The sequence below is a fragment of the Haliaeetus leucocephalus genome, unplaced genomic scaffold (assembly GCF_000737465.1).
Source record: "Haliaeetus leucocephalus isolate CR32 unplaced genomic scaffold, Haliaeetus_leucocephalus-4.0 Scaffold1, whole genome shotgun sequence".
Taxonomy (NCBI): Eukaryota; Metazoa; Chordata; class Aves; order Accipitriformes; family Accipitridae; genus Haliaeetus; species Haliaeetus leucocephalus.
The window spans coordinates 24,049,193-24,075,525 of record NW_010972437.1 but is presented as its reverse complement, the minus strand read 5'-3'; the positions used below and the strand labels follow the sequence as shown (position 1 = coordinate 24,075,525).

Sequence of the window (26,333 nt, the reverse complement as noted above, 5' to 3'; positions counted from 1 at the left end):
GTTGCACGAGCAGCCCTAAGTATTGTCCTGCTTGGATGCTTCTCTCCAGTGTTAATTCCTGGAGAATAACTAAAGGTTCCCGGCTGCACTCCTGGTGCTGTTTGTGGTGCTTTTTGCACAACCAGAGTGTCCTTTCTAATAGGTGGCAGCAGAAATGAGCTGGCAGAGGTGCTCACCTGGAGCCGTGGTCCAGGTACTGGGAGAGCAGGAGAGCATCTCCCCATGGGTGCCCTGCTGCTGGGTAGACTGACCCAGGAGAGTGCCTGGAGCCCGACGGCTTTCCACTGACTTCAGGTCAAACCACATCCGAGAGAAACTTTTCTCCAAGGCTGCCCTAAACGTGCCGCTCTGAAAGGCTGGGCATTGTTTTTGGTTTCGTGGGGGATTCTGATTTTTATTTTGTCATGCTGGTGATGATTTAAATAGTCCCAGTCCTCCTTTCTGGGAGTTCATCTGTTTACACGACATGTTCCAAGAAATTCATGTTCGTATCCATCCAATGTGCTGTCTTCTTGGCTGGACCCCACCGCTGGATGCTGGAATGCAAATCTTGCATTTTTCAAATAGCATTGGGACCTCGTAGTGAGAAAATGCACCAGAGAGCCTCTGTCTATGTCCCAGGGCCCTGCATCCGAGGCTGTCCTCAGGGGCCCCAGAGCACCTCGTGGGGTGCAAAAGTGAGATCTGTCAGATGACGTCTCCCTCCTCGATGTCTCCTCTGTCCTCTGCCATGCTGGAGCTTCAGCAAAAAGTGAGGTTTATTCAGCCCTGCACTGGTTTTTGGCTGCACAGCTGAAGGAGGGGCTGGTGTGGCTGGGAGCATCTTTGCATTATTTCATGTCATTTTAGTCCATCAGCCCTGGAGCAGAAGACGGTTGTCTCTATTGTTATAGTGTAGAAATAAGTAGGAACCGACTGTTGAAAATCCAGTAAGTTTTGGACATGTGACTTGCTCCCTTTGGCGCTTTGGGGAAAAAAAAATAAAAAGGCATTTTAACAAATGGGCTTTTTGCAAACGGCTGCATTGTGCGGCCGGCTGTTCCCGAGTGCCGCCCCGCACAAGGCTGCATTGTGCACCACGCGTGGGGCTCGCGGCGAGGGCTGGAGCTCTGGGGACAGGCGCTGGGAGATTCCCTGCCGTGGCAGCCCAAACTCTGGGAGCAAGCCGCTGCATGTGCCTCGCTGCCTGCGGGCACAGGCTCTCCCACCTCCCTTATTCTCCAGCAAAGCCGCCCAGGACAGTGTGCCCATGTCAAACCGCTCTGGCTGTGCTCTGCCTCAGGGACAGCTTGCTGTGTCTTTTTTTTTTTCCCATGTGATGGTGTTTTGCCAACGCCTGCAGTGCAGAGGTGTGAGGTGGGGGGGACATGCGGTGCTTGTGTGGGGATGTGTGGTGTCTCGCCCCAGGGAAGAGGGTGCAGGTCCCTGGAGCCACCCAGCCTCAGTCTCCAGCTTCACGTCTTGACTTGGCTCTCCGGGTTGGTGGGTTTGCCCTGCTTCCCTCGGTGCGACCGCCTTGTCCTCTTTTCTCTCTTTCACAAAGCTCCTTCGAGGCAATGCCTGTGCAAAAAATAACGGCTTCTCACCTTTTCCCCTTGAAGAGATGGCAACCGGCTGCCCAGGCAGCAAACCAAACATTTTGCCTTGCTTTCACGTGGCCCAAGACAGGGCTGGGAGCAAGTGCTGCTGCTGTGGCTGGGGTGAAACCCCAGGCTAAGCTTTCTGCTGCTGTGGTCTGTGAGCAAATTCAATTTTCAAATCCTTGCAGAATTTCTTTTTTGGTAGATCCCTTTGAAAGGCTCAAGGCTCAGTGCAGGCTGCTTTTGAGTACGGCCACCACAAATGACACCAGCTTCTCCTTGTCATCTCCTATTTGCTACAGATACCAGCACGTCAAAACAAAGCCCCTGCTGTGGGATTGATGTTTCTCCCTCCCCTTCCCCTTTGTCCGTTCTTCACCCCCCAGGAGTTCAGCAGCACAAAATCCATCACGTCGCGGTGCGACTTCCTGCAGAACCTGATTGCGAACGGTTGTGCCGGAGCCATCGAAAACCCCAGCAGCAGCAGCAGCGTGGTGCAGAACATCCCTCTGAGCAGCAAGGGCTCCGGCCAGACCCACCTGGACGTCACGCAGATCACGCCTCAGAAGGTCGCCTTGAATCTTCGTCCTGGTGAGTCCCCAGCGGCTGTGAGCCGTATGCTGGGGGGGGGTTGTGGGTGAGAAAGGGTGCCTGGGATGTGCCGAGAGCGTGTTGTAGCTCGTGACCTTGTAGCCCCCCAAAGCAGGTGGCTGCCGGCCCCTTCCACAGCCCGTGAGCTTCAGTGGTGCATCGCAAACAGGTTTGGGGCTGAGGCAAACAAGTTTGGGGCTGAGGCGTATGTCCCTGCTGTTACGCAAAGTCAATCAAAGCCCACCCACGGCTGTTATCAGTACTAGTCTTGACCCTTGCATGTGTTTAAAAGGAACCTGCTCAGCTTACAAACGTAACCACTGGATGGAAGGAGTTAAAATAACTTTGGATCCTCCACCAAGCTGACAGTGCTGAACTCTAAACTGAGACAGCTCCTTCTATGAATTGGAAACAAACCCGCCTATCTGTTTTCTGTCGGTATGCAAAAGAGCCATGGGATCAAGGCAGAAGATGGAGGTTTGAACTTGTGACTCAGGCCTTGGACTGTAGCCAGGTCCCTGTTTCATTCCCCTGAGCCATCACTTTTCTTCAATCTCTTCCTTTTAATTAAAAATTAGAAGGGAATGGCTGGACTGAGCCATGTGAGCATGCTTGTTATCAAAAGTTTTTGCATGGTGGGGGCAGGCTTTAATGTGGGTTCAGAATTCTTGCAAAAATCTGGCAGCCAATATTTCTGAAGGGGGGAAAAAAAAGCTCTTTATTGCAAAGTTAAGAAGCAAATATAAAAGCTCAATTCATTCTAAGCAATTGGTGTGGGTTTCTAAGGCTTACAGTTTTGTGACAGCTCTCATGAGCATACAGAAAAATGAAATATGATGTTTTGCCCAAGAAAAACAGGATTTTGAGCTGGTGCTCACGCTACCAGTGGTCTCCCAGAGCCTGCCAGTTGCTGCAGGATTTTTTGTTTTAATTCTATGGGTTGGATAGTCATCATGTCTCTTCATTAACTCTTCCTCAGCAGTATGACTGCTGCCATCAGTCAGACCCTCAAATGTAAAGAAATTTTGCTTCAAAGCCTTAAAAGCAGATCCTTGAGGGTAGTCACCACTGGATGTATGGCTAGATGCATGGCTTCTGCAACTGAATGTTACTGATGAAACAGGTTTGCTCCCGTAAAAAAGCAGGGAGTCGTTATTACTTCTGTTTCTTGAGGCAATTCCTGGCAGAAAGGGCTGGCTCAGCTTCCACATCTCGCCTCCTGCAGACCCTCCTTCACATGCCGTGCCCGGTGCTCAGCACATTCCCCATCCCCAGTCCCCGGCGGTTCTGCCCAGCCGGAGGCACGGACGCCCACCTCTCCGGTCTGTGGCAGGGCGCGGGGGTCCGTCTCCCTGCGGATTCCTGGGGGCCGCACAGGGCTGGTGTGTTGTTCCTGCCAGCCCTCGCAGGGGACCACACTCGTGGCCATCTTCAGTTCTCCTGGGATGGCAGAGAAGCCCTCTGGGTCCAGGCTGAGCTGCAGGAATCGCCCCGAGGGCCGCTGCAGCCATTCCCATTCCCACGCTGAGCCGGCTGGCTCCCCTCCCTGTGCTCCTCTTGCAGAGCATCGGAGTCCTTGCAGGAGGAGGGACGTACCTAGATGTTTGTAATAGTATCTCCCATTTTTGCTCTCTTTTTGATGTTGGACAGCACTCCGTTTTAGGGCTGATGACTTCCTAAACCCTTGTATTAGCATCCCCAGTTTAAATTATCCATTAATCCTTTAGCTTGGGAATGAGTTTCACGCTGTGAACCCAAGACAAAAAGGAGACAATGTTGATTTAATTTTGGGCATGAAGGGTGTACTATTTCAAAGATGAACTCACACGGCGGTCTGTGGCAATGGTGATCTTTTATTCTTAGACCACTAAGCAGAAGCAGAAGGGAGTGAATTGTCAATTGTTCGCTGTTCCCACCCAGGCAGTTTGATCTAATCGTCCTGTGGCAGAAGTCACATCCCCAAATCTCTGTGCCCACAGCTAATTTCCAAAGGCCTTAAATTGATGTCCTTACAGGGTAGCTTTCAGATCGAGCATTTAGCTTTTATAATATTGCTTTTTAATCTTGGGTGCAGCTATAAAGCAGTGTGTCCTGGTTAAATGAAAAATATGAATAGTGTAAAAGGAATTTAAAAAGATGAATAGATGCAAGTTGAGTTGCCCATCAAGCTGTAAGTCTCACCAAGCAGAAAAAAGAGCTTTTCTTGGATACACGTCATTGTCGAGTTTGTGTTCTTAAATTGGCCAAAAGCAGTTTTTCCAGTTTCTGCATTGCCTCTGTGTGACAGTATCCAAGAAACATTTCCGAATTCAGTTTTGAGTTTAAAACTTTTCAGTAAAAGCCCTAAGGAGAGGATAGTGGTGGCGGTACATGGGGAAGGGGGGGGGTGGTTCATCCCTAGAAGTGTGCACAGAGAATAATAAATTCTTTTGCACTTACATCTACATACATTAGTGATGTTTTCTCTGAGATAATTGATTTGTGCAGTTAGGAATGAAAGAAGAATCAGGACCAGGATTCTGTTATTTTTGGTGCTTCTGAGGGCTAAATTTGTAACTATTAAGAGAAGAAGGTTTGATCAGAGCATCTCAAATACCCTTTCTGGCACAGGAATTCCCATCTTAGGACCTGCTGAGGAAGAACAGTGTTTTGGAAATGGGAATGTTGGGAAATGCAGAATGACACATCATCTTTTTCTGAACGGCTTGGGTATTCCAGTGGGAAAAATATGTAGGAATGAAAAAAATAGGCATGGGAACAAACTTTCCCAGAGTTAAACACATTCTTGCAGCACTGAATTAAGAGTCAAGCTTGCAATCATGGTTTGCTACCGCACAGTCAATTCTAACAGGTTTTGCCCTATATAAATGATGTTCTTCTTTGTTCCCCTGCAAAATGCGTGCCAGGTACAGCGTTAGACCCACCAGATTTGGTTGAGCCGCCTCAATAGATTTGCTTACTGTAGGGCCAGTGCTGAGTTGCATCTTGCTGCATACCACATCTCAGCACTGTGCCGGGAAAGTCCTGCTCCTGCTGGAAAAGAGAGCTGGTGAGATTAAGGAGGAATATTTATGGCAAGTTTCCTGCTTCCTACAGCTGATATCTGGGCAATACCTACGTGTGCATGTTTGCGCATGGTGCCTCTTGCAGCCCTGCCTTTGCCAGGTGGGGTTGTAGCAGACTGCAGGGGGGAGCAATTACCTTTAAGAAAAGAAGCCCTGGCTTGGAAGCAACCCTTGATGTAAATGTGCAGGGAAATCATCAAATAGAGGGAAGGTCTTGGTTTAGGAGCTGTAGCTGACTCCTCTGATACTCCAGCACTGAGCTGGCTGAGATGCAGAGAGAAGCGGGGGAGCAAAGAGCAGACGCGGATCTAAACCCTTCACAGCTTTGTTTGCAAAAGAGGCAGGCTCTGACCTTAATGCACGTCCCCCCTGGGTGCTGGGACCCCGGCTCCTTCGCCGAAGGGGTGGGTGCTGCTGGGCCAAAGCAGCTGCTGCAGAGGGCTGGGAGAGGGCGTCCGCTCGCTCCCCGCAGATGGGGACAGCTGTAGAAATCACTGCAAAGTGGATTCTGGCGCCAGGGAGGGTGTTTGGCCATGCATGGGGCTCAGCACAGCGTGACCCCAGGTGTCACACAGGGCTCCTGCCTGCCGGGCTGTGAAGCCCCTCATGCCATGTCTTGCCAGTGCAGCAGTTTTGGGATGCTGTTGTGCTGCATGTTGTTGGGCTGGAAGTAAGTGGGAGCAGCTGTGCCGCTGCGCACAATGAGGAGAACAATAAAACGGTTAGAGAAGTGTTTTCACAATACTAAAAAATGTGTGTTTCATTTCTGGGGAAGAAGAGGGGAAGCTATGAGTGTTTTGCAGAACCTGCTGGTGTCCAAAGTTCAGCCTCAGCCATGAAGAGCTGGGAGAGGTGGGCAGGAGGGAGAGCTTGGTCTTGAAAGGATCCGAGTCCCTGGGTCTGAGACCCCACTGAGCTAGAAAATGGGCCAAGGAGGCAGCTGCGGACGTGGGATCTCCAAACCAGCCTGGGGTTTGAGGGTGCTGGAGTCTGGGGTTTCCATTTAAACCCCTCTCTCAGCAAAGCATAAGGCAAACATTTGCCACCTCCTCTCTGGCTCCACCGAGGTCCATCTGGTGTGAAGTTGAGTTCACTTTGAAGCCACTTCACCTTTTTTGAGGCGTGGGCAGTGCTGGCAGTGGCCTCCCCTCCTGGCACCCCTTCTAGAAGGTGTCTCTGGTGAAAGCTGTTTGGCAAAGGGGAAGGTCGGGGAAAGGCTTTTCTCTGCTCTTCTTTGCATTTGCACAGCCTGTGACTCAGCACTGTCAGCTCCTTCCCTTGTGTTCATCACTTCAGGAAGCTTCGTCCCTGCCTCGGTGCTTCCCTGGGTGACCCTAACAACCTTCTTTTTCCAGTCTACTTCCCTTTTGCCCTGCTTTCTCCAGAATCATGGTGGCACAGCTCTTTTTCGGGGGAGAAGTCCTTTCCAAAGGTGTTTCTTCTGTGTCTGCTTTGGCTTTACTTCCCTGCACAGCTCAGAGGACATCTTGCATTCATCTCACGCTGGCTGTTTTCTCCTGACCCTCTTCCTTCTCCTGCTCCACCTCCTCTCTTTTGTGCAGGACTTCTTGGACTGCTCCTGGTTTGCTCTGAGGACGTACCCAAGTAAGCGTGTGCAGGGTCCCACTTTCAGTAGTCCATGAAACATCCGTTTGAGGTTCACTCTGCTTGGTTTTCTTTCCAGTTTTCTAGGGAAACACCCCTGGACTGTACACAGCCTGGGGCAGCAGCATTTTTCATGTTTCCTGCCTTAGACATTCTCTTAGCTGAGACAGAAAGACCCCTTCCTGTATCTCCAAAGTAAAATAGAGACAGGTACTCTATAGATCTGTCTTTTTCTTGCCAGCCAGTACACTACATAGCTTAAGAGGACCCAAAGTCATTACCTGCTTTCCTGTTAGTCTACTAAGGGATGGATTTGGAAAAGCTTCTTCTCCTCACCCTCTTCTTTTGCAAGTGATCTGCAGGGGAAAAAAAAAACCCCACGTGGTCTGGATTTTATGTGCGCTAGGAGTTTCCTTTTCACCACTCTCAACTCTTGTGTGTGTGCAGGTGACCAGACCTCCTTCCGAGTTCAAGTTCGGCAAGTGGAGGACTATCCCGTGGACCTCTACTACCTGATGGATCTCTCCCTGTCCATGAATGACGACCTAGATAATATTCGCAATCTGGGGACCAAGCTGGCTGAAGAGATGCGAAAGCTCACTAGCAATTTCCGGCTGGGGTTTGGCTCTTTTGTGGACAAGAACATTTCTCCTTTCTCCTACACAGCACCAAGATACCAAAACAATCCCTGCATTGGGTAAGTGGTAGGTGTACCCTGGAAGGACAAGCCCCGTGTTTGCACAGAGCCTAGCTGCAGTCTTCTCTTCCCATTCTTGCTTTAAATAATGAACCACGCTTAAGCCCTGGCTTTTGGGAATGCTGATTAGCCAGGGCTGTCACTGTGATGCTCCAGAGATGTTCAAAATAGGACAACTTCCATTTTGCAGGGGCTTTTGGGAGATGTCTGCATCTAGAGATGGGAAACTGTTGTATCAGGAGCCTGAAGCTATTTTTAAGTACCTGAAGAGGATGCAGGCATGGCAGACTTCTTTGTCGGCTTTAAGAAAAAGGAGCAAGAGCCAGAAATTCCTGATTTCTGATCCTAGCTCTGAGTCATAGTTTGGCCTTGAGTAAATCAATTAAGCTCTTTGTCTCCATTTTACAGATAAGGAGACCAAGGCAATGTAAGTCCTTCCCAACAGAAGTGTTTGGGGGAAGTGAGATTTGTGATGGCCTGTTGTACTGATTAATGAGTTCTTGTAAAGTGTTTTGAAGATGTCAGGCAGGTTTTTTCATCTTTATTGCTGTGGAAGCAAAACAAACTGTCAGTTTCAAAAGACACAGATGATGTGGTTTGCTTTGCGGTAATATCAGAGCCTTCCTCCTTTTTTTTTTTTTTTTTTTTTTTTGCTTGTTAGTGTCTTTGTTAGAGTCTTTTTGTTTGCCTTTTAACTGCTGGAGTTGGGATCAAGATCATTCAATTGAGGATTACGCCAGAGTGAAATTGGGTGTAGTGGAGGGTGTCCACACTCAGATGGGTTTGGATGTTGGCACTAAAAGATGGATGCAGCAGCAAATGCCCTCCTGGGAGAATGTCACCATTGACACTTACCTTTGTGGTCCCCATCTTTTACCATATTCATTGTTGGAGTGCTTTCTGGTCATGTAAGGGCAGTAGGGTTAGCACTTTTATTTGAGCAATTCATGGATACTTACATTGTAAGATCACCACACGAATGGATGCCAAGCTCTGCAAGCATGCATCCTTTAAGTTTTCCATATGAGAGGCAGATTAAAGTGAGCTGGCATCGGCTGTGAGTTTCTTGGCCAACTTTTGGCATTGACCAAGCATTTGGCATCTCATTGCACATTGACCAGACAAAATTATCTGTATTCCCTTTTCACCAGTTCTGTCCAGAGAGGAAAGTCAAATGGATTTTAACACTGAAAACTCCTGCTTTGGCCATAAAGCATAGCCAAAAGTGACCACACTGACTGAGCCGGGGAGGTGGCTCTGCCACCATGGCACCGTACACTATGCTCTTCATAGCTCTTTCCTCCTGAAATTTGGCTTGGCCTCAGAGGGATGCTCTCAGTCATTTCTGTTGTCCTCAGTTTCCATCATCCGCTCATGTTGCTTGCGGGCTGGGGACAGGATTTTGCTCCAGCTGGGGAAATCTTGGAAACTTTGTTTGGCTGGTGTGTGATGTAATTGAAGTGACATGGCTTTTGCTGAGTGAAATGGAGTGAAATGTGCAGGAGGGGAGGGGTGGGAGAGGAGGAGAATATGGAGCTGGACAACTCTGCAGCGAGGCATGCCTGAAACTGCTGATGCCCTTTCATCAAGGGCATCCAGAGCTATCACCTCAGCTTCTCCCACCACGATCAGGCTATATCTGCATGTCCTTTTGGTTTTACCCAGGTGGTTGCTTTTCTGTTTGTGGGTTACATTAAGCCAGCCTGGTCTTGGGAAACCATTTAGGAAGGATTGCCCAAGGCAGCTTGTCTGGTGGGCGCTCTCTTCCAGTTGCCATCTGGCTCCTCTTCATCCAAACCAGGGGTGCTGGCTCCCTGTTGTTCTCCAGCAGCGTCGCCTTCCCCTGCCTGCTCCGCAAGCCGGCTGTCGCTGCTGCCAAGCAGCTCGCTGATGTGGCAGTGAGGTCGTTGTCAGGTGTGGTTTTGTTTGCAGCTATTTCTAGTGTCAAAGCAGACTTTGTCCAGTAGCCTGCTCTCATCTAAGAAAAGCTGCAAGTAAACATGAGCTGCGGTGGGTGTTTTTTGCCCTGGGTCCAGGCTCTCTCCTCCTCCTCCTCCTTTCGGTGATGGCTGTCCTGCAGGTCTGGGTGGGGTGCAGCCCTGCTTTCATGCGGGGTCTGGCTGGGATCGCTTGTGCCTCCTCCACCTCACCCCAGCTCCCTGCTCACCCCTGCTCCTGGCTTAGCATCCCAGCTGGGACCTGCCGGGGAGCCAGGATGTGGCCTCTCACAGCCACAGTGTCATTCAAGAGAGATAATACGAAGGAAACAAACAGTAAATTTGAAAAGATAAGGAAGGCAGAAGGTTCGACTGAACGCCTAATTGCCCATCTATCTCTGATATGGCTTGTGGAGGTTACAACCTGAGATAACCCACCCGCACTGCTGTGTGCCCTTGTGTAGTCACTCAAATACCCAGATGCACCCAGATGTATCACGTGGGTTCAGGGCTGCTTGCTGAGACCCTGCAGTGCAGAGGTTTCAGACATCACAAACTCCTTGTCTTGGCCCTAGGTGCGAGCAGGATGCAAGTCTGAACACGGGACTGATCACAAGGGATGGCTCTAATTGCCAGCCAGGCCCAGGGCAGTGGGACTTGCCCCATGGTTAGGGGTGTGCATGGCTGTGCGAGTGGAAGTCCCGGCTCTGGGCTTGCTTGTGAGGGATTTGAGTTCCCAGCCATAGTAAATCTTAAATGCTCCTTTGTGTAAAAAGCCTCTTACAATTTACCCATAGTGGGTCATGTGTCAGCAGAAGCCTTTAATTGTTCTCTGGGTTTTATCTTTGAAGATAGGAGTGAATTAGTGCCAACCCAACTCCTTTTTAAACACATTTTCTTCTTAACCCTTCTCATCCCTCTCCCCTGCACACAGTCTGATTTCCCACGCCGCAGGAGCTGCTCTCCTGAGCTCTCCTGGCCGCGCGGGGAGCACCAAAGCTGCCTCCTGATAGTTTGGTATGGAAGAAGAAGTTTTCCTGGTAGCCTGCCGAGCTGTTTCTCTGCCTTAGGGTGCCACTCCTACCTTTCTGCTCCAGCAGCCCTCTGGAAAGCAGAGATGGTGTTTGCTCACCAGCTTGCAGGGATAGTGGGAGTATGCAAGAGTTGGTGTTAGTTATCACCACATCTAGTGTTGGGCAATTGCCAGGTGCCCGGTGACGTGCAGTGGGTGCGGGGTGGCACGTACTGCCAAGAAAAGTGGATGGCAGAGTGAAAATGCATATTGAAAAATAGGGGAAAAGTAGCTCTCGGCAGTGACACTTCTGTGTGATGCCCTTTGACACCAGCCCACCGGTTCTGCAGGCACGGGGCACGGCTCACACCACCCTCCTGGGCTGCTGGGGATGGTGGCTTTGCCAAAAAGCACCCTCTGCATCACTGTGAGTCACATCCTGCACTGTGGATTCCTGGTGTGAAAACTGCTTTATGGGTGCTGAAACTGCAGAGTTGCATGGCCTGGGGCAGGCTGGTGCTTGGTGTCTTCGCTCACACCTTACATGGAGAGAGGTGTTCAGTCCTGGTGAGATCTCTGGAAACTTCAGCTGCTCAAAACCCTGGGGGGGGCAAACAAAAAAAAAATGGGCTCTACTGTAGGGTTTTGTAGATAAATACCCAGAAATCGAAGTGTCCAAAACATGAAGCCTTGTGGAAGTATTTTATCCCTTTGAACAGAAGTTTGGAGACCAACCTGGTAGAGCTGGGAGCTTCTGCAGCTCTTGGCTGCTGGTGTGGTTCCTCCCAGCTGACCACTCCTCTGTTCCTCCTGCAGTTACAAGCTGTTCCCCAGCTGCGTCCCATCCTTTGGCTTCCGCCACCTCTTGTCCCTAACGGATAAAGTTGACCGTTTCAACGAAGAAGTTCAGAAACAGAAGGTTTCCCGCAACCGAGATGCTCCAGAGGGCGGTTTTGATGCAATTTTGCAGGCTGCCGTCTGCAAGGTGAGTTGCTCTGATTTCTGGGGTTTTAAAGCAAAGCAAAAGAGGAGGAGGTTTCTTCTGCTCTGTTCTAGGACCAGGGTAAAGCTTCAGTATGCCATTTTTTGGAAGTAACTACTACATTTTTCTTGCAGAAACCATGAAAAATGCCTTGAAAAGTAGAGGCTATTGTTTTCATGTGGTTTTGTACATGAACAGGCAAAGAAAAAAAAGGTTAATATTTTTTCTAGTTTAAAGGGGTAAAAACAAAGCTTTTGCAAATGCAAATTTACGGCTGAGATTTCATCACGTGGCTAGACTTGTAGGTGCTGATCCCTGAGCACCTGGGACAAAATCCTTTAAGATTCATGCACACTTGTGTGCAGCGGCACCGTGCATCGGCTCAGTGCGTGTGTGCCAAACACATCTTGCAGTGGTTGACTCATGTTGAGGGTTGGAGCTGGTTCCTACTGCTCGTACCTGCCCCCTTTGTGTGTGGGGCTGGATGAGCCCACCCCCAGGCCCTGATAGCCTGCTCTCCCTCTTTGTCAACAAAACTGGAGCTGTTAGCAGTAATTAAAGACAGAGTTCATTAGCTTGGTGCCATGTTAGCCATGTCCTTAGGGTTTTTGGAGGTGTTTGCTTGAAGATCTTTCTGGAACAAGTAGGTGGGTTGCTCCGTATCCCTTTGTGCATCAGGGATGGAAGTGTTTGCTCCCCTCCGCTGTGTGGCTGAGCTTCCCTGCTCGCCAGGGACAGCTCTGGTTGCTTTTTCCCCTCTTGACATACAGTTTGGGTTTTGCTTCCTCCAGCCTTGCATAGTCCTTTGGATTGGGCATGTTTTCTTCTGAGTCTGGATTTTGGGAACTGGGAGATAGGCATCGTCTGCAGGAGTGGTGGGACACAGGCTTGTGGGAAACCAGACCTTCCCTCGCCTGGGTTGGCTTCATTTACACTTCATGCTCTTGGCAGGACTGAACCTGCCCCATTGGATCTGATGCCACCCAACAGCCATCTTCCCTCTCCCAGCCAGGCACAGGTATTGTTGTTGGCACAGCTACAGTGCTGCTCCCAGTACTCATCTGGGCATAAAGTGCTTCTCAGTTGTGGAGTGGTGGCTCTCATGGTTAGAGCAGAGACATCTCAGGATGGTCACTCAGTTGTGCCACCCACTGTGTGGTTTTTTGCAGTTCCTTCCAGCACGTTATTGCAAAAATGGGACAACGTTTCCCTATGATGCAGAAATGTTGTGGTGTGTATCACAAGGGCTCATTTTGGAGGTGTTGGTGGAAGGCAGGAGACCTACAAGATATTGCCTACACACTTCTGCCAGTCTCAAATTGTTGGTAGGGACCAAAAACTTTGACTGTCATTCTTGAGCGCACAGCCTGGTCCCTTCTAAATTCAGAAGATGAATTTAGATGCTGGCACCATCTAAATTCAGGACTGAGCATCCTCTAGGAAGGGTGAGCAGAGGTGAGCGTGTGCTCTTGCGTGGCTCTTGGCATGATGAGGCAAGTCATGACAGAGGAATTTCTGGAGCCGCGACGGTTAGTTAATTGCCAGAGCTCAGGTGTGGGAAAGGAAGTCCGTGGGACCGGTGTGTGAGGCAGGAGAACCGGCTGCACCGTAACTCGCGCTGCCTTGGCAGCCCCTTGCTGTAGGTGGAGCAGCTGCCTGCTGATCCCAGGTAGGAGCAGCAAAGGCTCCATCTGTCCAGAGTTAGAACAGCCAAAATTCCAGACCATTCCGGCTGATTGACCTCCTAAGCCCCGTAGCCAAAACGGGAGCTTAGTGATTAACTTCCGTCGTGGCGGCCGAGAGATGGCCCAGACCGGTCGGCGGCCTGGGTTGTGGTGGGGGTCAGCACCATTGAGGTGGGTGAAGGTGGCAGACGGCGGGGGTAGCAGGGAAGTGCTGCTGCCTGATGACGATGCTCTTTGCTGCAACAAATGGCGCTTTGCAGCCAGCAGTGATTGATGAAGTATCGTGGGGACTAAACGCTGCAGAGACAGTAGTTTCTAATAACTCGGGAACTATATTCCTCCACTGCAGAGAGAGCAGCATACAGATACCTTGGTGACTTCTGGCATGGGTTTCTTCATCACTACTGTGGTACCCCATTGCATCTCGTTGGCGTGCTCTAGCTTTTTCCAGCTTTCACCCTCTGCCCTATTCAAAACCCAAGTTTTAGAGCAGTTATGACCTTAGAAAGTCCCCTGCCTTCAGGGCGATGCAGCATGTTGACCATGAAGTACTTTGTGCTCAGCAGCAGAGCTTGTGGCATCGGGGGGACATCCCGGGGAGAGTGGGTCATGGCAGGGCAGACCCTCGCTGTTTCCAAGCCACGGTGTCCGAGTGTGGTCTTCTCCACCTCTTCAAGCACCGAGGTGTCAGAAGCAATACCTACTCTGTTGACTAGGTATTTTTATACTGTAATTCATATCAAACATTTCTTCTGCATGAGCTGTCTAAGAGCTCTGTAACGCTCAAGTCATTTTTTGGCCTGGTTTTCAAGCCAAGGAAGGGGGAAAGTTTGTACAGCTAATACAGACTAACAAGCAGGCCCAGGGTTTGGCTCCTTTCTGAAAGATGAAGATATAGTAAATGTTATTCTGGAGGCAATGAAAGAGCCAGAGACAATAAGCCTTTATCCTGATGCTAAAATGGTAAGCCAGGAATATTAATCAACTTTCTGTAATTACATTTTCCATTTGCAGTATTTTGGGTTTCTGCCATTCTTTAAGTGCAAGCGTCATATGGCTTGGTGGTACGTATAAGTTTCAGATCTTAGATACTAAGATGCAGCAAGGAGATAATGCTGGATTAGAAAATGAAGCATCTTTTGAAATAGTTTCATTTGGTGCTTGCTAGACACTGGTACATGGAGATGGCCAAGGCATCTGGGAGACACTGAGGTGCCTTTCAGAGCTATGCCAGACAAAGAAGGTTTTGGCTTTCAGTCCCTAAGGCATACTTGTCTTGCACCTGTATCTGTTTCTGTTTCTTGCTTCCAAAAAAGTCTGCACCTGAGAAACTGGTCGGGGTTTAGACACATTGATGAATCCAGGGGGTCTCCTGGCAATTAATGTCTTGGCAACTGAACCATTTTTATTCAGCGCCCAAAGCATAAATTTAGATATTTATTTCAGGCTTGGAAATACTGATACAGGGTTTTGCAGCCTTTTCAATAGGATTTGGAGGGCTGTGCTGTGCTGAGACAGTTGTGGCACTTTTGCCAGTCACTGTTGGCTGTAAGGCATGAGAAGCTGGTCTGCTGGGGTACAGGAGGCAACTGCAGCTGGTCGTAGGAGTAGGGGCAGGATCCGTAGCGTGCCCAGCCCTGTGGAGACACGTCTTCCCACTTCACTCTGCTTTGGGTCAGGTCCCACCCCTGCTTTCAAAATCCCTTATATCCCATGAGGATCAAAAACCAGATGAGGGGGCAGACGTCAGTGCAGGTTTTTTTGTTCAACAATCCCAGTCCAGTAAAAATAAACAAAAGTCTCTTTGGTTATTTGGTTTAAGCGGAGCAGAGTGCTGCTCTGGGTTTCGCGGTGGAAACTGCATGTTGAAGAGCTGTATTTTCCAGTGCCTGGAAGCTGCTGGTGGAGGCAGTGTGAGATGCAGCGGCTCCTTGGCGTGCCAGCCTCTCCGGGTGCTTTTTCCATAGGTCTCCAGCTCTTTCAGTGTGGCATCAGCACCGGCTCGGCCACCGCGTCTGAGACGTCCTGGTCCAGTGCTCTGAGGCATCAAATGCTCTCAGTGCCCGGATATTGGCACCGACACTGTGGGTGCTCGGTGCTTTTTGGAAGTGAGTTCCTGAACTGAGCAACCAAAGCACTTTTGATGTTGTTTATGTGGGAAAGTGTGTGTTGGAGGCACAGAGAATTTGTCCGCAAAGGGATGCTTAGCCCTTGATTTAGAGGTGGGCTTAGCAGGCAGGTGAACAGCAGCATCACCCCTGAAGTGGATTTGTAACTGCTGCTTGAATGCGGCTCGTTCTCTTTGTGTGTAGTGCATTTCTAAGGAAATGAAACTCGGATTAATCCTTTTAATCTCTTTGGGAGTTTCTTGGCCTCAATCATTAAAAAAAAAAAAAAAAAGAAATCAGCTTTGGATACTCAGAGAAAAGTGAACTGGATGGGCTTCTGTCTGGTGGCTGAGTAGACCAAGAACTGCTTCTTGCATTGTTAGAGCCATAATCACTTTTGGGTTGAGTTCTTAAGAAATTACATTTTGGCATGAAGATCTTGCCTTTTGTGCAGTGGGGTCACTTCAGTGGAATGAGTCCTGCTTCCCAGAGCAAAAAAGTCCACATTGCATACTGAGCTGGACTGTAATGTGCTAGTACGTGGCAAAGGATGTGTGTTGCCAAAGCCTTCTTCCTATGGCCTTATTTGCATTGTGTGGGTCTTTAAAATGCCATTAAAGAAATTACACCTTCTGCAGTAGGGACGAAAAAGAAATCTACTCTGGAATAGTGTCTCTGAAGCAAGAGTTATATTTATCGGAAAGATCAGGAAGCTTTGGGCTATGACTCACGTTTGCAGGCGAAAATTGCGCTGGCAGCAGCCATGATTCCGCATCTGTCTGCCTGCTCTGCCCTCTTGCCCTGTCCACACCAGCGCTTTCCATAGAAAGCGTCTTTGCAGCTGGGCTGCGGCAGCTCATAGGCTAACATCTTACTGTAAAAAAAGGCAGAGTTCGGATTTTGCTAAATAAGCTGCGCGATAAGCTCTGGAGGAGTTGGGTATATTCATCTGCGCCGCGTTCCCACCAGTGAGCTTTTACCAGCTTTTCCCTCATCCCTTCCCAAGGGATTTGCGCTGTGTCGCTCCGAGCTGGGGGCTGGAGGGAGGGGGATGCTGGATGTGCGTGGGGAGGGAAGGCGTGGGGCTGCGTCTTCGCTGGTGGACAGGGCAGGGTGGCCAGCCCCAGGGGAAGCTCTGGGAGATGGGGCTTTCTGGCTCCGGTCTCTGCCGTGGCAGGATCTCTCTGCTGCGGTTGGCAGGCAGGACCTCAGGCCGCCCGGCTTGGCAATGAGCTGGCAGTGGGAGCAGCCAGCGAGCGCAGGGGAGTGTGCTGCAGTGCGATGGTTTCCAAAAATTTCTTTGGGGCTTCGCTGTTTTCCTCCGCTTCTGTTGCAACAAACAGCTTCAGTGTGCTGTTGTAGGCACAGATCTGCTTCTCGGGCCGATGCAAAGGCGGAAACCTGGGGAAGCTCGGTGGGAGGGAAAAATTTATCCACTAAATGTTATCCCTTTATTTGGAAAACAATCTATCCCTGCATCTCTCTCCATGCAAAGATGGTGATAATGTCTGGTCCTTGCACAGAGTGCCTGTGCATGCACATGGGTGCACCAAAGCCAGCACCCTCGGGCAGGGACCTCGCTGTGTGTCACAGCTCAGAAACAGCTTTTACGAGCGGGTGGTAATGAAACTGCTGAGCGGGGATATTGCAGCCCTTGCTGTTGCCTTGCCCACTCCGCAGAGCCAAGGAAACAAGGTCAGATTAAATGTGTGTGGAGGAATTTGGCAGGTCTCCTTTGGCTATAAAAGCAGCTGAAATTCTTATTCTTGGATCTGTGTAGAGAAGGTCTGGTGGACAGTCCACATACCTCCTCATGCCTTTTTAAGTAAGTGCGTTGGAAGGAGATATTGGGAAATACTAGATGGGCCCCTGATGTTTTGGTTTTTGCCAGGGATGGGGGGACAGCAGCATGGTGCTCTTCTAATTAATGCTAACGGGTCTGCTGCTGGACGGGCGCATGGCTGGGACCGTGTGCAGGGTGAGGGGCAAAGCGTGGGCTTGGCAGGGGCAGACCGGCTGTCTCACAGGGTTTGTTTTCCTCCAGGAGAAGATCGGCTGGCGTAAGGAGGCGTCTCACCTGCTGGTCTTCACAACGGATGACGTGCCCCACATAGCCCTGGATGGGAAGCTGGGGGGGCTGGTGCAGCCCCATGATGGCCAGTGCCACCTGAATGAAGCCAACGAGTACAGCGCATCCAGCCAGCTGGTGAGGGGGGACATGGGGGCCCGGCCCTTGGAGACCTCGGGGTGTTGGTGGACCTCTCTGGAGACCAGCCACCCCCGACTCCAGCAGCCTTTGGCAAACGGACCCCCTGACCAGCATGGTTTCACCTGCTCCTGCAGTTTGCAAATAAAATTTGCGGTTCTGCTTGGGCGTCCCCCCACAGTGAATGCTTCTGTGATGCTCAAAAATGAGTTAGGAGCTTAGCAAGTTCCTTCAGGGCTCATTGCAAGGGAGGGAAAAGTAACTCGGTGTCCTGAAGAGCATCAGATTTTGCATGCAAAGTGTAGAGGAAACATAAAATATGTCATCCCTTTTCTAAAATGTCCGGTGGACTGTCAGCTTCTCCCTGGGGAGGCTGAGTCTACCTTGATGTGACTACACTAGCAAGCACAACAGGATGCTCCTCTTACTCACAGCCTTTGAGCACAACACTAACATAGGTCGTAGTAATAAATACACAAACTGGCCCTTTTTTTAAATTTAAACTCAGTGGAGGAAACTTCTGGGGTGAATGGGCACTTGCCTGCCACCTCATTATCACATCCTTCTGCAGAAGGGTGCTTTATTCAGCAGATCACAAGCACTACTTATGATTTTTGTTCCTGCATGGATGTCACCTCATAACAGGAGGTGTTTCTGCATGGAAGCTAGGATCCTTGGAGAAACTCCCTTTCCACCCACCTGTGCAATCCTAGCAAGCATATGTATACAGGAGTACAGCCCCTGTACTGATATGGGGTTATGCTGGGGAGCTGGTGTGGGGATGCTGCCTTGGTGTTCCCATGTTTAAGTCTTTGAGGTTCTCAATCAGCCCTCCAGTCTGCAAGTAAATGAGGTCTTTTTTCCCAAGGACAGCAATTCAGAAGCAGCCTGGGATTTTAAACTCAAGCTGGTCTCTTGAAATTGAGCCCTGGTTCATTATTTTGTTTCCTGTGGGTAGCTAGAGCAGTATCTTCTTGCCATCCTCTCTGTCTGGGAAGTCTGCAGAATTAAAGAGTTTATTGTAATCTCTTTGTGGTTCCAGTATGCAGAAAGAGCAGGCAATGGATGTTTCTGCTTTGGAAGAAAAATCATACATTTCCACTTACTGCAATTCTAGATCTCCCCGCCTTGCATCCCTGGAGATAGCAAGCAACTTATTACACACGTGTGTCTGCTGATGGCAAAGCAGAGAGGAAAGAAAGAAATCCAGTGTTTCAGGTGTTGCTGCAGCTAATGGTGTTGTCAGTCATAGATTCTAGTGAAAGGTGCAGCAGAAATATTTAAGGCATAACAGAATTTCTACTGTTTCAGTTGGGATTGTGCTGGTACATCAGGGACTTCATCCTGCAACAAAACACGCCACATTTCTGGAACAAATTTTGCTGTTGGGAGGAGAAGAGCAATGAAATTAGTCTTTGTTTCTGTGTTACCCATTAGTCTTTCTGCCTTTTTTGCGCCCTAGGATTATCCTTCCCTAGCACTTCTTGGGGAGAAACTCGCTGAAAACAACATCCACCTGATTTTCGCTGTTACGAAAAGTCATTATGTCCTGTACAAGGTAAGTGCTGCTGAGCCGCCCGGGCTGGGAGGAGATTTAAATGCCTCTGGAAAGCATCTTCCCGCTGGCACCGCGGAGCGGAGGCAGCCGCAAGCGCGCGTGTGCGCAGCCGCAAGCGTGCATGTGTGCAGCGTGGCCACGTGCTGCCCGCGGGGCTGGCAGGGGCAGGCAGATGCAGGCAGGCGAGGCTCAGCCCGCCGTCCCTTCCCACGAGTCCTTTCAGTGAAAAGCACTAAAGCTCCTTAGAGCAAACAGATATACATGTTAGCGAGCATGCAAAGACCTAAAATAGACTCCAGCTTAATCTTGATGTTCGGATGGCTGCCAGCTGTGCAGCGTGCGAGAGAGCAGAAACCTGTTCAACCCATTCTGCGGTGACTTAATCCCATTACCTAATCGCGCGCAGTGTTTCTGCCCAGCTGTGTTTTTCCATCACGGAGTCCAGGGCCCTGACGTGCCACATATAGTTTGAACTCCCTCGCCATCCCCTCTCCCCTCCGAAAGGAAAAGGTGACCTGAGCCGCAAGGGCCGGCCTGCCTCTGGAGCTGCCCCGCAGGGTTTCGCTCCTCTGCGGATGCAGGGGAGGTGTTTCAGGCGGGGTTGCTTTTGGAAACCTCTGCTCTGGCTCTCGAGGCTCGAGCGAAAACAACAAGCAGCTGCGTTGCTACCGTCGAGATGCTGCTGCTTGCCTGCGGAGAGCGGGAGGGCTGAGCTCATTCTCCACCCCCTCTCCCGGGGATGCTCGCAGGTCGTGAGGCGAGATGGGGCAGCCGCAGCTCCCTCCCCACGGTGCCGGCTCTCGCGAGTGCACGGTGGCTGGGTCTTGCCCCCTCCGGCAGCAGAACCCGGCTCCGTTAGTCCCCGTCCCGTGGCCGTGAGCTTTGCTTAGCATTCAACGTGCCCTGTTAGCAATGCTTTGCTTTCCAAAGCTCCACGTTAACGGGAGCCAAACTGTTCCGTGTACACCACTGGATGATATTGCAGGGTGTGTGGCCGGTGTCCCTGGCAGGGGGTCGGTCCCTCCTCGCGCTCTGCTTTCCTTTCTGCATCCCAACATTTTCTTTCATTTTCTTTTTTTCCCCCAAGAACTTTACCGCCTTAATTCCTGGGACGACAGTGGAGATTTTGCACAAAGACTCCAAGAATATCATCGAGCTGATCGTCAAGGCCTACAACGTAAGTGCATTTTAATACCGCAGCTGCTGTCGTGCAAAGCGCCAAGAGCTCAGCCAGCTCGCCTCTCCCCAGCGTGCTCCACCCGGCTTGGCCGCCTCCCTCCCTGGTCCTCCGTACGCTGCCGGAGCTGGGGCATCTACCCTGGGAAGGAAAACAAGGCGTGTGAGGTGGAGAAGGAGCACAGGGATACCCAAGGAAGCCTGCAGCACAGCAGAGATTTCACCCCATGGCTCTCATATGCAGAATTACCCTCCAAATACAGCCCCGATCTAAAACAACTCTCTCTCTCAGAGCACCCTACCAGTAGGTAAAATAGATTATTTCTTTGCTATCTGATGTTCAGAGGCCTCCCGAGGATGTGACCAGGCTCCAGCTAAGGTCGCATCCTTGCGTTGGTCTTCATGCAGCACAAGTTGGTCCTCAGCACCCATGAGCATCACCATGTCTCTTAGGTCCCAAAGGAGCCCTGCCTATGTGGCATTGCCAGGGCAGCCTGCCCTGCTGCAGTGGGGCCTATGGAGGACAGCAAAGGACCTGCAGTTGTACTGCTGACCTGATGTTGTCCATCTCCATGGAGATCAGGGGAGCAGATCAATTAGAAGCAGCTAAATTGCATGTTCGTTGGGTAGTTAGTTGTCAACATTTCTGTTGACTTCTCCCTGAATTCTTATGGGTCGGCTCTTTGTGCTCCTGGAAGGATATTGCTGTTTTGGTGCTGGGCATGGAGATCTGACCCCATCATGGGTCAGCCTTCAGGTAGGGTTCTTCATGCATGGGACCTGTGAACACAGCTTTCGATAGCTGCAAGCTCTTCTTAGTACTATGCTCATTAGTGCAAAGGAGTGAGGAAGGACTTCTTTGGAGGAGTTCACACATTCAGAGGTCATGCAAGATTGTGCTGTGCTTTGCATGACCTGTAACATTCATCTTTCCTTCCCTGCAAGCTCCCTGCAGTTAAAGCGGCCTTTGGTTAAAGCAGCATTTGGTTATGCCCTTGGGAAGAATGCTGCCCAAAGCTTCACCCTTTGAGGAAAGGCAATGAGCAGCTAAATGCTGCTAACGAGGCCCTGGACATACTGCAAAACAAAAGCCCAGTTGTCCCAGTTTGTCCCCTTGAGGAAAGAGGGTCTTGTGGCTGAGATGCTTGGCTGGGGAGAAAGAAATGAACATTCACTCCACGTTGACTTTGCATGTGGCCTCAGCGCTATCATGTGAAAACCTCCCTTTGCCTCAGCTTCCCAGCTGTAACATGCATCCGTGCCTCCATTTCACCACCCCTCAAGCCTTTGTGGATAGATACAAGCTGATGAAAACCATTGGGGACCTGATGTCCCCACCTCTGCTCCCTCCTCTTTCTCCTCTTTGCTTGTGAGCTTTCCAGTGTAGCTGGCTGGAAACCACTAGGATGCTGAGACCACGGTGCCCCACAGAAGGAGCTGTGGGGGATGATCTGCTGCTGAGCCTGGGGCTGGTTTCTTGCCGGTTCAGCTGGGTGGTGGGTGCGGGCTGGGACCCCCGGGCATGCTGCCGGGAGCTGGAAGCTCCTGCCTGTGCTGCAGGCATGGGAAACCTGGCACCCGCCCAGCCCATCTCCTCTTGGTAGCTTTGTTTTTTTCCTGAAATGAAGGAGGAAGTTCTCACTGAGGGAGAAGGCTAAAGTTTCTGTTTCCAAAGTGGGAGTGAACCTTTTTTAACTCCTCACAGAAAGGAAACTCTGTGCTTAGAGAAACCCATCACCTGCGACAGGGACCGTCTCCTCCTGCGGGGTGGCAGTGGTTGGTGCTCTGGGTCTGGGCTCAGCCTCTCCCCTCCAGTGCTTCAGCCGTCTCTGGTCCTCTCTTGTCTGCTTCCCTCCACTAATGCGTACATCAGACTTGCTCAGGGCTTACGTTACCCCCAAGATCCTTTTCCCCCTTCTCTTCATCTTCCATCTCCCTTTTTCTTCTGCCCAGCGTGCTGTCACCTCTCCCTCATCCAGCAGGGCCTGAAGAAAAAGAGAAGGGGGACTGCTTTTTTCTCTGCCCTCACTAAGAAAAAAACCCTTCCCCCAAATCTCAACACGCCTGGGAGATGGAAAGGCTCCTGGGGGGCTCTGCCTCGTAGTAGCTAGGTTTGGACCAAAGGGACCAATTGGGACACTGGTTTAGAAACTGCTTTTCTAAACCCAAGCCAGGCAGGTCTCGGATGTGTTTCTTGTTACACTACTGATGCGTTTCCCATGGCGGGTGGCCTTCACATCAGCCATCCCTGGAGCTGCTGCCGGTTCAGGATTTCCTTGTTTTTACACTGAAATGATCCAGTCTTGGCATTTCCCCCGGGCTACAGCAAACAGCTTTATTTCAGGCAGAGACATTGCTCCATCTCAGGGCCAGGTCCTTCCTCTAGGTCTCTCCAGTGTCCTCCGCTTGTCCCTGAAGGCACAGCAGGCTTAGGGGCCACCAAACAACACAGCAGCAAAATCTGCAATTGCCCTTAGCGGTGGCTGCGGTGCTGTGAGAAGGTATTGCTGTGTAATGGTGCAAAGTGGCTAATAATAATAGCATTACAATTAAGCTAATAGCATTACTATATAGGGCTAGTAAGAGACCTTGGCATCTCTATAAGAACATTGGAAGGGCCCATGCAAGGTCATAGCAAGGGTTGGCCTGGTGTCCTGTCTTCTGCCATGCCCCAGATGAGATGCTCTGGGCAGGAAGATGAGAGGGCATCATCAGTGTGACAGCTAATTCCTATGGGATAATTCTGGGCAGAGCAGTATGTTCAGCTTTACCAACGTGCACGGCATTGAGCCTGCAGGTGATGGATGCTCTGTATGGTCCAAATTGCCACCCCACGAATGGCTCCTCCATTACAGCAGAGAGATGGGAAATTATTTCTTTCTTTCCTCAAGGGCTGTTTAGATTCACCCAGCCAAAACTCATTTATTTTCTGCCTGTTCCCAAAAGTGTTAGCTCTTTGCTGGCGTGTGAACCATGGTTTTGTTATCGCATGTACTGGTAAGAGATCTGAATTAGCACTTTTCCTTAGTCTGGCCACATTGGTAAGGACTGGGGACAAAGGGGAGAGGGATGGAGCTGCAAGCTGACTTTGGAAAATAAAACTATTTGTACAAAAAGCTCCATTTTGAAAACCTTTGTAGTTTTTGGACACCACTCATGAAAAAATCAGTTCCAGCCATTGGAAGAATTAAACAAAACAACCTCATTCCGACTTAATACTTATAAACTTCATTTTGTTTTGACTTAAAAAGTCTGTGCGTGCAGCAGGGCAGAGAGATGAGAAGCAGAAGAAAGGGGGTAGGAGCATACCAAAACCTCGCTGATGGAAAACGTTTTTCACTTTGAAAAGTTTCACAAAGAAAGAGATTTTTCATTTATTTTTTTCCCATGGTGGTGTTTCCAGCTGATGCATCTGAAAGAGTACTTATTGTTTGCCATTTTCTCCTAAGAGGGAAAATGTATTTTTGTGACCAGGTGAAATCAAGAAAGCAGGACAGAGTTAGTGCAGTTTTATGCCTTCTCTATGCTGTACGATGGACATCACAGGACGACTGCCAGTGGAGAATCAGACTTTGTGCTTTGCTAAGGGGCTGGTTTATGGGGAGGAGGAGGTGCAGATGTGCGCACCAGGCTCTGACCTTCAGCTGAGAGATGCTCCATTTGTGCTCGAGAATGTTTTCTTCTTTCTTTTTCTTGTGCATCTGTATCTTTTCAATGCTGGCTACAATGGTCATCCCACTTGTCCTAGAGGGCATAAGCCACCCACAGGGGTGTAGGCAACTAGACTCCCCATGAGTCTAGTTGTGTTCATCAGAATTCTCCTGGGCTGGTTAAGTCAAACCCAAATGTCAATGTGTGTGCAAGGGTGATTTTTTTTCATATAGGTGCAGAGATGTCCTAGCCACCCTCTGGAAACATCAGAAGAGACTAAAGCAGAAGAAACCCACCTGCCTTTGGGAACCTGACGGTTTGCTTTCCCATTGTGTTTCTAGAGTATTCGGTCCAAGGTGGAGCTTACAGTCTGGGACAGCCCTGAGGACATTGGTTTGACCTTCACTGCCACGTGCCAGGATGGGTTGTCCTATCCTGGGCTCAGGAAGTGTGGGGATCTCAAAATAGGAGATACGGTGAGTCTGCCTTTCAGTCTGTCCCCTGGAGAGGCTGTTTCAGCCTCCGTGCAGCCGCTTACCACTCTCAATGAGTGGTCCTGGGCAATAGAATACAGCTTTGCTCATCTTCCTCTGCTCTCCTCATGCCATGCCATGTCAATAAAGCCACGGAGAGTGGCTTTGCTAGAATTGGCTCTGGGTGGTATAGATCAGCCCACGGTCAGCTGTGAGGAAAGAGGGAATACAGGCATCTTGTCTACAGCACCCTTAGCCAAAAGGTCTTGATCAGGCAGCAGGACACAATAGTCAAGAATGGGCTCTTTTTTCCTGTAATCCCAGATATTCATGTCATGCTCTCCCCTGTGAAATTTTTATTGCTGTGGTCTGCTGGTCTTTTCCTGGTCCATTAAATTTCCAAGGTTTTCTTGTTATTGTTTGAGAATCCTGGCTTATATTAGCATCCTGGCTTGTTATCAGAAATAGCGTGGCCAGCAGGAGCAGGGAGGTGATTGTCCCCCTGTACTTGGCACTGGTGAGGCTGCACCTCAAGTCCTGTGTTCAGTTTTGGGCTCCTCACTACAGGGAAGACACTGAGGTGCTGAAGGGCATCCAAAGAAGAGCAATGAAGCTGGTGAAGAGTCTGGAGCACAAGTCTTATGAGGAGCGGCTGAGTGAAATGGGGTTGTTTAGCCTGGAGAAAAGGAGGCTGAGGGGAGACCTTATCGCTCCCTACAACTGCCTGAAAGGGGGTTGTAGTGAGGTGGGTGCTGGTCTCTTTTCCCAAGTGTAACAAGTGATAGGACAAGAGGAAACAGCCTCAAGTTGTGCCAGGGGAGGTTTAGATTGGATATTAGGAAAAATTTCTTCATCGGAAGGGTTGTCAAGCATTGGAACAGGCTGCCCAGGGAAGTGGTTGCATCACCATCCCTGGAGGGATTTAAAAGACGTGTAGCTGTGGCGCTTAGGGACATGGTTTAGTGGTGGACTTGGCAGCGTTAGCTTAACGGTTGGACTTGATGATCTTAAGGGTCTTTTCCAACCTAAATGATTCTATGAGTCTAATCTAAACCTGTCTTTCCTGGAGTGAAGAGGTCATGGTTAACTTCGGAGGTATTGCCAAAAAAGACAGAGTGCCCAGAAAGGCAGCAACCCTTCTCTTGTGTGTTCAGTTCCTAGGGTTATTGGACGGCAGCACAGGCTAAAAATATAGTTTGGCCCTTAATCTTAACAGTATACACAGCATAATCCATCCTGTGCTTTTTTATAAAAAAAAATAGAGAAGCTAAGCTTTGCTTGTTTATATTGAATACTGATGCAGATCAATGAGTTCCTGGGCTGTGGTGCTGGGGCAAGAGGTCTCAGACCAGCAGGGAACCCCCTCCCCTTCTCCAAGCTTTTGCTGTCTGCAAGGACGTGGGTGCAGGTTCATTAGCAGCCTGGTTGCCTTATTTGAGAAGAGTGACTCTGCAAACATACCAGAGCTCTAAGCGCTGAGGCATATAAAAATAGTTTGAAAGAGTCAACAGTAGCTGGATTTTTACCACGCCAAATAAGGATCATGCAAAGTGTTAAAAAGGGAGGTGGCCTCTTCTTTTTTAGCTGACTTTACTGGATCTCTGATGGACAGGTAAAAGCAATCCCTGTAGCTAGGCATGTGCCCTCCTTGTTCCCACAGCGAAGCCTGAGCCCCTGACATAGCAGAGTTAATCTGGTGGTTGATCCTGGGCTCCCGGCTTTGGCATGAGCAGGGGGGTTGCCCCAGCTGCCGCAGCTTGTGCCGTAAAGGGGTTTGGCAGCGGGTGCAGCGGGGAGCCAGCACTGGTACCTCTCCCATTTTAGGTGCACCCGAGTATCGAGGTGCCTGCAGAGGCAGACATGCCACAGGATTGTGGGGTCCCATCCCTCCATCCCCTCTTGTTCAGCTGCTCTCTGCTCCATTGCTTCCACGTGGATCAAGATTTGACTCCTGCTAAGAAAGTGTCCCCAAAGAGGATAACGCTGGCACTGGGTCCTCCTAATCTG

The 26,333-nt window shown here is 50.1% G+C and overlaps 1 protein-coding gene across 1 annotated transcript in view; it reads left to right on the top strand.

Moving 5' to 3' along the window:
* ITGB5 (integrin, beta 5) overlaps positions 1 to 26,333 on the top strand; it is a 59,791-nt gene that overhangs the window by 5,864 nt on the left and 27,594 nt on the right. The window contains exons 2-8 of the mRNA XM_010568904.1: positions 1,967 to 2,171; positions 7,289 to 7,538; positions 11,304 to 11,472; positions 17,307 to 17,468; positions 18,931 to 19,026; positions 20,114 to 20,203; positions 24,195 to 24,329. Coding sequence (XP_010567206.1) covers positions 7,357 to 7,538; positions 11,304 to 11,472; positions 17,307 to 17,468; positions 18,931 to 19,026; positions 20,114 to 20,203; positions 24,195 to 24,329 — 834 coding nt within the window. The 5' untranslated portion in view covers positions 1,967 to 2,171; positions 7,289 to 7,356. The remainder of the gene's footprint in view (positions 1 to 1,966; positions 2,172 to 7,288; positions 7,539 to 11,303; positions 11,473 to 17,306; positions 17,469 to 18,930; positions 19,027 to 20,113; positions 20,204 to 24,194; positions 24,330 to 26,333) is intronic.